The sequence below is a fragment of the Notolabrus celidotus genome, chromosome 1, assembly GCF_009762535.1.
Source record: "Notolabrus celidotus isolate fNotCel1 chromosome 1, fNotCel1.pri, whole genome shotgun sequence".
In the NCBI taxonomy this organism is placed as follows: domain Eukaryota; kingdom Metazoa; phylum Chordata; class Actinopteri; order Labriformes; family Labridae; genus Notolabrus; species Notolabrus celidotus.
This window is the reverse complement of record NC_048272.1, coordinates 14,559,214-14,572,286: the sequence shown is the minus strand read 5'-3', so window position 1 is coordinate 14,572,286 and position 13,073 is coordinate 14,559,214. Positions and strand designations below refer to the sequence as shown.

At 41.7% G+C, this 13,073-nt stretch overlaps 1 protein-coding gene across 2 annotated transcripts in view; it reads left to right on the top strand.

Moving 5' to 3' along the window:
• necab3 (N-terminal EF-hand calcium binding protein 3) overlaps positions 1 to 11,689 on the top strand; it is a 77,075-nt gene extending 65,386 nt beyond the window's left edge. For both annotated transcript variants that reach the window (XM_034695233.1, XM_034695225.1), the window contains exons 11-14: positions 3,470 to 3,582; positions 4,073 to 4,150; positions 4,687 to 4,778; positions 10,631 to 11,689. In XM_034695233.1, the coding sequence (XP_034551124.1) occupies positions 3,470 to 3,582; positions 4,073 to 4,150; positions 4,687 to 4,778; positions 10,631 to 10,659 (312 nt within the window). In that variant the 3' untranslated portion in view covers positions 10,660 to 11,689. The remainder of the gene's footprint in view (positions 1 to 3,469; positions 3,583 to 4,072; positions 4,151 to 4,686; positions 4,779 to 10,630) is intronic.
• The last annotated feature ends 1,384 nt before the right edge of the window (positions 11,690 to 13,073 follow it).

Here is a 13,073-nt window from a genome sequence, read left to right as displayed (position 1 = left end):
GAGAAGGTGTTTCCAAACTTTTGGCTGGTCGTGTATATTCAAATAAAAGCATCTATTTTTCACTAATCATTGCTAGAATTTCATATATCCAGACATATAACCTCTTCACTTTAAAATTACTGTGGTTAATGAAGTAAAGTCAAGTTGAGTTTAAGTTTAGTCTTCAAAACATTGTTGTTATTTCTAAGAGTTGGGTGAAAACTCTTTGCAGTAACTGTGGGTGTAATATATATATTTTTTCAATTAAAAGTGCTGCATCTGTGGCGCTAGTGGCCTAGCACTCTAATGCCTCTTTTCGACCAACGCGAACCAGGCTGTATTTCCCGGCTGGTGCTCAGGCTGGTTCGGAGCTTGCCCAGCACGGCACCCATTTGTTTTTCCGCCCGCTCGAGCCTGTGGAAGAGGCACGTCATGACGTCAGATTTATGTGACCGCTTTTCCCAGCAGCGCTAGCGCGAACTTTCCGTGACAACAACAATGGCGGACAATGGCAGCATATCTCCTCGGCCGACCACCGCTTTGCCTTGGAATCCATTAGTCTCTATTATTTTTCGCTGCAGGACAATGTCGGAAACACGTTTCGTTTGTGTATTTGATCACGGCAACCCCATCCCCCACCCCTCGCCCCTAGACATGAGCGGTTCGTGGTTCTAGACCAGCAAAGAGTTGGAGCTGCTCTAGAACTGGTATAAGTGCACCCCACAGAGGCTATAGCCCTCATCGTAGAGGTTGCTGGTTTGGCTCCCGGCCTCGACCATTTGCTGCATGTCTTCCCCCGCTCTCTACTCCCCCCATTTCCTGTCTATCTTCATCTGTCCTATCAATAAAGGGGAAAATGTCCCAAGAATAAAACATAAAAAAAAAAGAAGTGCTGTATCTGAAATGGGTGCAAAATAGTCAATAAATCAAACAAGACTGACAAGATAAACAGTCTTAAAATAACTTTTGTTTCGCACATCAAACATCAGCTGTGAATGGCTGGGCAAAAACCCCCACCAATAACCGCCATCTATTGGCTAAGTGAGCTGTTTGTCCTCTGACATCACTTATAGTCAGTGTCTGTGTAAAGATGTCAAATTAAATTGATAAAACTCAGTGAAACAAATCAAAACCAAACTCTTTGAAAATTGTTGTATTTATGTCTCTAAACCAGATACAGACCTCATCTAACTAGGATTGTTTCTATAGGGTGACAGGTTCAAGACCTCAGACAGAATGCTTACAAAAGAGGCATAAATATAAGTTTCACTTTGCCGTACTTGCTGTGGTGACTCACTGCTTCATTGAGTTGTTGAGGAAGTGAAGAGGGCAGCGGGCGATGCGGTACATTGGGAGATCACATCCCAGGCTAAGGACTTTAGTTCAAACTCAGATTTCCCTGAGGAAGACGCTGAAATGCCACCAGTTAGTTGAGCGTATTGATTTTAAAAAGAAAAAGAAAGTATAATATCTGATTAGTTCTTTCTTTTACTCCTTCAGTAGGTCTACTGGGTACTAAAGAAAGCAGGCCTTCCTCAGGCTTTGGCATTCCACGTACGTACAGTGCTGTGAAAAAGTATTTGCCCCCTTCCTGATTTCTTATATTTTTGCACATTTTTCACACTTAAATGTTTCAGATCATCAAACAAATTTTAATATTAGACCAAGATAAACAGAGTAAACATTAAATGCAGTTTTTAAATGATGATTTTATTTTTTAAGGGAAAAAAGTTATCAGAACCCACCTGACCCAGTGTGAAAAAGTAATTGTCCCCTAAACCTAATAACTGGTTGTGCCCCCCTTGGAGGCAATAACTGCAATCAAGTGTTAGTGATAACTGGCGATGAGTCTTTTACATCAGTCTTGATCAATTTTGGCCCACTCTGTTTAAATTCAGCCACACTGGAGGGTTTTTGAGCATGAACAGCCTGTTTAAGGTCATGCCACAGCATCTCAATCAGATTCAAGTCTGGACTTGGGCTGGGCCACTCCATAACCTTCATTCTGTTTTTTTTAGCTATTCAGAGGTGGACTTAGTGGTGTGTTTTGGATCATTGTCCTGCTGCATAACCCAAGTGTGCTTAAGCTTGAGGTCTCGAATTGATGGCTGGACATTCTCCTTCAGGATTTTCTGATAGAGAGCAGAATTCATGGTTCCATCTATTAGAGCAAGTAGTCCAGGTCCAGCAGACCTGGATGAGTCGTCGCTCTGTTCTTCGAGTAATTTTGGTAGGCCGGCCACTCCTCGGAAGGTTTACCACTGTTCCAAGCCTTCTCCATTTGTTGATAATGGCTCACACTGTGGTTCGCTGGAGTCCCAAAGCCTTAGGAATGGCTTTGTAACCCTTTCCAGACTGATCAATGTCAATAACTTTGTTTCTCATCTGTTCAGGAATGTCTTTGGATCGTGGCATGATGTGTTGCTTTTTGAGATCCTTCAGCCCACTTCACTTTGTCAGACAGGTTCTATTTAAGGGCTATCTTGATTCGACAGGTCTGGCAGTAATCAGGCCTCGGTGTGTGGCTAGTGAAATTGAGCTCAGCTTTCCAAAAAAATCTGGTTTATCACAGTTAATTTGTAATTTAACAAAGGGGGGGGCAGATACTTTTTCACACAGGGTCAGGAGGGTTTGGATAACTTTTTGCCCTTTAAAAAGTAAAACCATCATTTAAAAACTGCATTTAATGTTTACTCTGGTTATCTTTGTCTAATATTAAAATGTGTTTGATGATCTGAAACATTTAATTGAGAAAAAAGGGGAAAAATATTAGAAATCAGGAAGTGGGCAAATACTTTTTCACTGCACTGTACGTACATGGAAGGGCAGGGAGCTCTCAGAACAGAGCCGTACTTCCCAATGTAACTTTTTTTTTTTAGGTTATATTTTTGTGCTTTTTTGCCTTTATTTTATAGGACAGCTTAAGAGAGACAGGAAATGTGGAGAGTAGAGAGCGGGGGAAGACATGCAGGAAATGGTCACGGCCGGGAATCGCACCAGCGACCTCTGCAACAAGGACTGTAGCCTCTGTATGTGGAGCGTTTAGACCACTAGTCCACCAGCGCCCCTTCCCAATATAACTTAATAACTTAACAGCCTGTCAGTACGGGGAGCTTCAAATGTTTTGGCTTCACTTTTAGGGAGCTGCCATGCAATCTATCTTTTTCTATACAGTCTTTGTAGAATATCAGCATTATGTTATGCAATCCTAACTTATTATATACACAGTCCAAGTCTGTTTAGCTTAACTGGCGCCTACTTTGTGCAGCTGTTAGCACTCCAGCTGTCACCTAAATTGAACACACACACACACACACATACACACACACACACACACACACACACACACACACACACACACACACACACACACACACACACACACACACACACACACACACACACACCTGTCTTTTCTCCCGGGCAGCCAACTACTTAATGGGTCACCTCACCTCTGTCCTCTGTCTGTCTGATGTCTCTCTGCCAACAGAACATTCTGCTGGTCCAGAGGCAGATGTCAGTGACCGCCGAAGATCTGGACAACTTCCGGAAAGTTCTGAAAGGCTACATTGATGCCACCTCTGCCCACTCGGACAACCTTCAGTGAGTGTTTGCTCGAATAATGACAAAGAGATCTGTTTAAGCATTGCATCAGGCTCGGCTGCTGAGGTAACTTTGAGAAAACTGAAGCTATGTTCAATTAGGTGTTTAAATTGTCAGCTTTGACTGCAGTGATGATTAATCTGAGTGGAAGGATGGAAAGCTTCTGCTGAATTTGGTTTTAATTTAAATTTCATCAACCATTATCCTCCCACATGGCTTTTTAATGTGGCCTCTAACTGTGAGAACCGTCATTAAAAACAGTTTTGATAACATCTAAATAATAATAATAATTTTCACAAATATTCTCAGTCATGTCATGGGTTAATTTTCCTTTAATGCCGCTGCAAGAAGTTTCACTCCACATCTGCTTTTAACATCTCTCAGAAGAGTGAAACTTTTGGTTTAATCTATCCTCACAGAGTGTAAACTCTCCCTCACTTTGTATCCTCTTCTTGCCCCACTCTACTTTTCATCTCTATCCTGCTGTCAGCGTGTCCGTTCAGAAGCTCCCGGGGAAGTCTTGTTACATAATGTATGAGTTCTGGCAGGACCGCATCTCCTGGATGAGGTCAGTATGGTGTCTTGTGTGTGTGTGTGTGTGTGTGTGTGTGTGTGTGTGTGTGTGTGTGTGTGTGTGTGTGTGTGTGTGTGTGTGTGTGTGTGTGTGTGTGTGTGTGTGTGTGTGTGTGTGTGTGTGGGATATTGGCAGACCGTTTGGCACCATTAACTTTTTGATGAAAATGTTCCCCACCAGTGAAGATGAGCAGATGGCCCACCTCTCAGTTTGCATAGTCTTTTCCTCACAAACACACACACACCATAAATGTGTGTAACATAAATCTCAGTATAACTAATTTATTATTTTTATTCTTATTATCTAATCAGCTGTGTTACTGAGCTTAAGCGTTAAGTGGTACTGAAAGTTATTTTTGCAAATTAAAGTACTTGCATCTAAAAATGCAGAATATAACCAGTGACCTCAACTCTATTTGATTCTCGGAACATATGATGCCAAAGTCTGATTTCCTCTATGATAGGAACAGGGGATGCTTTCTCTCTTTTCTTTGAAATAATGTTCTGCTCCATTGCTGTCTGTTTCTGCAGCTACCTGCAGACCAACAGCAGTAAAGACTTCCAGCGATGCATCATCGACATGTTGGAGGACGCTGAAAATGTTTCCACTATGTTGCTCCCAGGTTAGTATGTGTGTGACAGAGTGTTCAAGTGTGTTTATGTAGTAGTGATAGAAAATTAATAGCACAGTATGCAACAGACTTGTAGACATATTCTGTTTTGTTATATTTCCTGTGTCTATATAGGACATCTTTTCCTTCCCTTCTTTTTTTTTATTTAAATCAAAACGCCTGTCTTGGAAAAACATCCTGATATTTGCTCGTCCCTAGCAGCGAGATTAGACTGCAGACTGTTTTGGCACATTAGAAAAACATTACTTGGCTGCTGAGACGATGCTCGGAAATCTGACTTCTCGGTCTCCACAGTGGCTCATTGCCTCTGTGATCCGTCATGTCTCTGCTGTGTCAGAGTCGTTTGTGATCACACTGTGCTGGGTCACTCAAACAGAGCTTTGCTAACACCCTTCTGTCAAAAGCAATTCCTGGTCTCTCTATTTTTTTCTTTTTTTTTTAAAGAGAAGGCTTTAAAAAATGGCCTGGCCTGAAAACACAGATACAAATGTCAGAGATCTGCTTACATTCATTCCACGTTAGATGGCTTTGAGATTAAATATTGACTACACCTGTCTGTCCTGACATCTCTATCAGAAACCTGCCAATCATCCAGTGCAGCCTGGAGGTAGTGGTTAATAATTGAACATAACTTATAGTGCTGTACTAACAGGAAATTGTGCTTTTTAAAAACAACTTGTGGTTCAAAAGATGTTAAACTGCTGTCGACAATGTGGTTAGATTTATATGAAAATATTAGATGTTGCAGCTTGGTGTTGCCCCTTAATGTCCATTTAAAGTGCTTTTTATATGCATACCTAAATATGTTTTGGCATCTGTAACTCTTGTGTATATCCTGCATAGTTAACAGTCCCCTATACACTCATGTGGTGAAGTACCTGAAGTTAAGCAGTCGCCATTGTTGCTATCGTAGTCTCAGCACAATGTACATGTTTTTACTTGCACTCAAAAAGTGTTCAGTTTTCTTCCATTTATATAATGTTAGTTCAATTTTAACAGCAATTTGTAGAAATTCAGATTATAAATGAATAGCTTGAAGAACATGAGACTTTACCTCATGAAGATTGTCTGGGCTTGAGGCCATAAACTTAATAAAGTTTGTGGCCTAATTCCTCATCATCTGAAAGCTAAAAGTCTGAGCTTCCATCCACAATCCTAGGCCAAGTTTTCTCTGGCTCAGTCAAATTCTTGTCACCTGTGTTGCCATAAATTACATATAGAATTGTCTTAAGTATAGTACCAACGACCGCCACAAATTACATTAATAAAGGTTCACTGTTACGGAGAACTTCCACCAGATCCAGGAACAGGTTATCTCTGCTCCACTAGCAGAGCTGATGGGCTTCACTCTATTTAATGTGTGTGCTTCCACAGCTGCATTGCGTTTCTGCCTTGTCTCTCTCCGACAATCCGGAGCTCTTCACAGCAGATATCAAGACTTCTATTACTGCTGGATGCCGAAAGAACAACACATCAATCGACACAGGTCAGATCGAGTAAGACAGGAAGCCCGTCACTGAAACAACATAAAATCATCTGGTTTATATTTAAAACACTCCGTGTTGACACCAGATTGTATTTCACTTAATTACAACAACACACTGTCATAATGAGTGGAGCCAGGCCTGGAGTCAGGGTTTTTAGAGGCCCATGCATAGAGTCTCATCATGGAGGTAGAAAACTACTGGCTCTGTAATTACTGTGGGAACTCCTCAGTCTCTTGACTCCACTTGTCTGGTGGTTCTTCTCTGTGTTGCACTCTAAAAACGCAGCCTGTGATTGAGCCAAATTGCGAATCGAGTAAAGACGGACCAAACATGGATCTGGTGGAAGTCAGGCGTTTTATGATTACCTCACCTGCCCTCATTAAATGAGGTTGCCTATATGGCAGCCCTTTTGACAAGGCAAAACTGTTGTGAACCACACACCCCAACAACTGGTAGCTCATCGGAAAGGCCAGGACGTCCTCTACATGGAAACAAGATGTTTCAGTTTGATTGCATGCAAGATTTTAGAAATATCTCACACTTTCGTCCTCCACCAGTGACAAAATTGAATCATGGGTCCCAGGAGGCTAATGTGGCAGATAGTTAAGCTATCAGTTTTTCTCTATTTCAGACAGCTGTAATCACCAAAGTTTAGCCAATGCCAACTTTAATATAGCTATCTCCATATAGTATCTTTATCAGTGACTCAGGGCCACTGTCTAACACCATCCCATGCAGCAGACTTGCCAACAGTCTGACTTTACTGCCACTGCAGTGTTGGAGGCCGCCCCACAATGGCCAAGCACAGAACACGGCAGCTTGATTCGTGTTCCATGTCATCTAAAATCAGGCCAAATTATAAATTACTATATTAGCTTTTTTTCCACACTGGCTCTACTTTTACCTGTTTTTAAGACCTTCTAGCTAACTGAAAGATTAGTTCATACGTTCTTGGTTCATTGAGTCCCCTTTATGTTGCATAAATGCATGAGGCACATATGTGAAGATAGTTTGGATGTACTTAAACCTTCCATCTGTGGGTATTGAGGGTTCTCTAATAAGTTATGTTCATGCTGCCTGTTGAAAACAAGCCAGTTTTGATGATTTTGCTCACACAGATCACTATTAAGGCTGATTTATACTTCTGCGTCTCCCCTATGCAGCAGGGGCTGATGTGGACATGAGCCCCACATACTTGTGCGTCGGTGTGTCCGTGTCGCGCAGCAATTCTCTGCCGAAACGCATGAGGGCAGTGCGGTCTCTTTGATAGCCGGCTGCCTGCTTCCGGTCCCGCTACGATCTTTACTTTTCCACAGCGATTCAGAGCGTGTTCTGTTAATCTACAGCTGATACATGTTGCTGTTTATCATACAGACATGATTACATGAAGAATAGAGAGGAGGAGATGAAATACACGGCCGATGTGTGGCCGATGTCCGGGATCCCGGAAGTGTTGTAAATGCGGGAAAGACAAAGCCGCCGAGCGGACCAATCACAGGGCTTGAGGTCCGCGTCGGCTCTACGGGGAGTTACATTTTTGAGGAGGTGCACGTCAGCTACGTGCGTAGGCCTCGGCGTAGGTACGGGAGCTACACGGACCCCCGGCGTAGGGTACGCCGTTGCTTCAACGCAGAAGTATAAATCAGCCTTTAGTGTTGTAAAGGAGTAAACAGAGAATCTGGAGTATTTTCTTGCCATATTTCTTGAACACCTGCATACAGAAAATCAGATCAGCATTGATTAATCCTTGCACTTGGCGATGTAACCTCCAGCTGACGCACGTATCTTAATTTCTCATCTTCCCGTCATCCTCTCCTCAGCAGGGCTGATCAACACATGGCAGAGTAGTGTGAATCACTGCAGTGGGAGCCAGTCATGACTGCTCTCTGGCTCATATTGACATCTGATGAGTTTGTTCCAGCCCTCTTAATTTGCCTCCGACAGCAGGAGCATGGTCATGACGTTTGTGTGGAAATCATTCATTGCTGCATCTACAGCATGTGTGCATTGGAGGTGTGCAGATGATGATTAAGATGTGTGGGCTGAACGTTTTATGTAAGGTTACTGTACATGGTTGTTTACTTTGACATATGTGACTGACATGTAGCATACTGACTGTTTCAGAACTCAGGTATAAACAAAGGAATCAGATACAGGCAACTTTAGGTTTCAACCAAGCAGCAACCTCTGGCCGAGAGAATTGAAGCCAATACGGATGTGTTAAAAACTGCAGTTTCTCGAGAGTCCGCTTGAGGCTGGCTCCGGAAGTACCTTAAACCACATACACACCCATTCAAAAAAGACGATCTTTACAGCAGAAATAAACATGTTTACAGCCTGGTACAAAAAACGAGTGTAGTCTGGATATCTCTTTCTTTATTGGCACACACTGTATGGGGGTACATTTTTTCATAACGCAGCAATTTCAATGATATTACGAGTGTTCCATTTTGAGAGGCAAAGCATTTCCAATATGGCTCCCGCATACGATTGGCTTCAAAATAGTGCTTAGGAACAGATGGGTAACCTCACGGATACTGCATCCATTATTTATACAGTCTATTGTTTCAACAGGCAGCAGAAAAACACTCTTGTAGAAGAGATTACCTTATCCAATTGGCAAATGTCAAAAATCTATAAGACTTCTTTAGCCTGCCTACTCTTGCTGCTGATCTTGCAAACTGCTTTGCATCCTGCCTCCACCCCAGCTCCTCCTTTTAATGCCACGTCTGATTTTGCCAGAATCATGTAAACATAGACTGTATAATAAATGGACGTAGTAACCGTTATGTCGCCCATCTGTTTCTGAAGGCAGGTGCAATTTTGGAAATGCTGAACACAACACCTGTCAGTAAAGTCAGTCATGTCCTTAAATGGGCAACACTCATAATATTAATATCTTCTGAACTGCCACGTCATAAGTGTGTGCTAATAGAGAAACTAGCTCTTCATACCTAAACTGTTTTTTGAACCAGGCTGAAACATATTTATTTCTTCTGCAAAGATCGTCTTTTTTTAAAGGGTTTGTTTCTGCAGCAAACTTCAAGTGTGCACTAAGGAACTTAAGTTTTTAGCACTTCTGCATAGGCTTCATATTATAAGATCGCAGGTTGCTGCTTGTATGTATCGTCACTGGTGCCTGCTCTGTTCTGTACTCCAGGACTCTTTGCTGCTGCTCTCCCTGCCTTGGCTTTCCCATGTATGCACATAAAACAGGGTATGTGTGTTTGGCATTCCACGTAAGCACATGGAAGGGCAGGGAGCTCTCAGAGCAAATAATTATCTTCGACTTACTTGATCCTCACTGAATTATTCCCAGTATTGTCATTCTTTGTATTGGTATTATGTAGTAGGTTTGTCTTGTCATTGCTCCAGGGTAAATGTTGATTACATGATTAAAACAATGTTTATGATTAAACTGAAACTTTATGAGAGATGGGACATCTAGTCTCACCATTCGTTGAGGTCCTAGCATTGAGATGAGTGTAGTTTTTTCTTCCTCAGTGCATTATCCCCTGTGTTATGGCTGTAAAGCTGCTTATATAGTTGCATTGAGGCATCCCATGTTTTTCTCACAGAGAGACATCATTAGTTTGTTATTCTGCCCTGAGCCTCAGATGGGTTTGGCTGCTCAGGAGACCGCAGTGCACTGGCTGGAAGGGAGAGGACTTTATGAGGTGCACATCTGAAACACAAGAAGGGGAGGACTTGGTTATCAATGATAATAAATACTAAATAAATAAATAAATAACGGTTCCTAGCTGCAGCCATTAGTATCTGCTGACAGTTACAGAGTAGTGTATACCTGGAGGATCGTTGCACAGCAGCAGCAGCCTGGCATTTTAAGAATGTTATTATTTTATATTCATCTTTTTTGGATCGCCTTATTTTCAGACGCTGTTGACTTAAGCAAGTGCTACCGGCAGAGTGAAGAGAACACAAGGTTAAACATACCGTAAATCTTGTGGAAGGTTTGAAAACAGCAGAAAAATATGGAAATGACATTCCAAACTTAAGCTGTGTGTATATAACACCAGTTTTACCGAGGCTGAATTGCTCAACCACCATTCCCGGAAGGAAATAAACCATTGTCACACATTTGTTATTTCGCTGATGGAAATGTTTAGCTGATAATTTAGAAAATTGGAGCTTGATGAAATGTAAATTAGATTAATGATTTTTCTGAATGCAGCCTGTTGCTCCCCCGAGGAGTCATAATTTTCCCAGAGTTCTGCAGTAGATTAATGTTTGGTGACCTCTCTCTCTCTCTCTCTCTCTCTGTATGTGTCTCTCTCCCTCTCTCTCTCTCTCTCTCTCTCTCTCTCTCTCTCTCTCTCTGTATGTGTGTGTCCTCAGCGTCCTGGTGGATTATGACTAACAACTGAACCAAGGATGTCACATCCACAGCCTACACTGTCACACGGACAAAGACACACTGGCACTCCAACCCTCCCGCCCACACACACACACATATAAAATACATAGACAGGGAAATTCAAAAAGGTATCCATCTATGTGTTTGAAAGCAACAGGAGACTGACACAATGGCGTCATCCAGCTCTCCCCAGCAGCATCTTTTAATGTTCCTGACTGCAACTGCTCATTATTGTGCCGCTTGTATCAAAACGGATAGCTGCACCCTATAGCCAGTCTACACACTTGAAAGTGGCGGATTCATGGAGCAATGTTATTGAAGGTTTTCCATTTCAATAACCGAGTCTCACACTTGTGCAATCACCTCCTCTCTCATGCTGTTTTTCCTGATAATTATGCCAGTAGAGGAACCGCCAAAAAACAAGCCAGAATAGGCTACTAGAGCAAATCTAATATGAATGAAAAAAACGTGGCAGTAGTGTTTTGTGCTTTTGATGAGTTGTTTACTGTTGAATAGGGTTTTGAAAAAACAGAGAGGAAGAGGAGATGAAGGGTTACCGCAGCTGAAACATGCATGCTGACGACTGTGAGCTTTCAAAAAACATATCCTTTCCATCCTGGCTGTATATGCTGTATGATAATAACTGTAGCACTGGTTTCTTTCCTTTAGCTATATATACACAATTCAGAAAGCTACATCTTCCCTACATCTATCTAGTGCTTGATATTTAAGTGGTCACTCGTTTGTATGAGTTGCATCTTTACGTCTTCAGACTTAGGGACATATTTCTGTCTCAAATGTAAAGTTATCTTTAAAACAAAATGTATCTTTAAGGGTAATAAAAGTTTGTGAGGGGGGTATATTGGATCACTAAGTTATAAACAGAAACTATATTAAATGTATCAATTATTTTGATCAGTGTATTGAGCCTGTAAATAAGAAAGATGTATTCATATTTCTGCTGTGTTTTTGTTCAGTATTGTATGCCACCAATTGTAAAAACACTGCAAAGTGACATTAATAAAACCATTAATGCTAAAGTTGTTTGTTTTGACGAGTAAAAAGACTGAATATGCATTTTTGATGGGGGGGGGATCTTTATGAAAATAATGAAATAATTTAAAAATTCTAATTTTTTCTTTGTTTTCGCTATTTTTCAAAGGAGCCAAATGTGAAGTTGTATCCGTTTCCAGAAAACAGCCATGTGTGCCAAGAGCAGCAGATATAGGTCCCAATCCGTGATTGTTTGAAACTAAAGATAAATTACGACAGTTTTATTGAACAGGGAATATCACAATCTGTTATTTGGAGGGTTAACCTTTGGCGAGTTGTTGTGTGTTCAGTTTAGTACAACCGTCTCCTCTCACCTTGGTGAGTTAGTACTAGCCCACCAATTAGCTCTTGAGCTAACATAAAGATCTTTCTGTTTGTTTAAGTACAGACCTAGGCCTGTATGCACGTCCAGCCATTATACAAACGGGACCATTAGTCTTAACACGCCGTTATGGAACGGCCCATTTGGCCGTAGCGTGAACCACATGCATGACTGCAAATAATTGGCCAATTAGCTAATTGCGCCATGAAAGCGAGGCTGGTGCAAAACGTCATATGTCCAGGGAACCTCCTGTAAAACCCCTACCCAACAAATCCGAATTGTGCACGCCTATTACGCATTAACAACAATAAACATGGCATTCGGTACCGCCGTGACTGAGAGAAGATCAAGAAAAAACAAAATTTTAGCGGAATAGAAAATGGACATTTTATTACAAGAATATAGAATGAACAAACAGCTATTATCAGCAAGTCAATCGTCAAAGATAACAAACAAGGAGAAAGGGAAAGTTTGGCTAAAGATCTTGAACCGGGTAAATGCGTGTGGTGTTTCTGAGCGCACAGTAGAAGACCTAAAAATTAAGATCAGCAACATGAAAGCAGCTTTGCGCAACAAGCACCTCCACCAACATTGTCCAGGTGGGGGACCACCTGTCCCCCCATTGAAGGATGAGGACTTGTTAACGGAGTTGTTTGGGAAGTATTCACTTCACGGTATTGCTAAGAATTATGTTGGAGTCTACCACCATTAAATGTAATGCTTTGTTGGGGTGTTAACCTGGCTCATGCATACCGCTAATCAATTTTTTTTTTTTTCACCATTAGTACAAACGGCCAGTTTTCCTCGCTGATGGCTGGACGTGCATACGAGCCCTGATTCAGGCTCTTGGATAAAGAATATGCTTGAAGCAGAAAGCTAATGAAGGGACCATGATATGATAACAAGCTATAGCATTAGCTCACCAGCTGTATCTGTGGTTAGGTGGCATGTAATGTATGTCCATTTATTTTTTTGCCGAGCTATTTCCAATGTTGAGACAGAGCATAATATTCACTCCCATTCATTGTGTATTGCAGCCGTCCACTTCC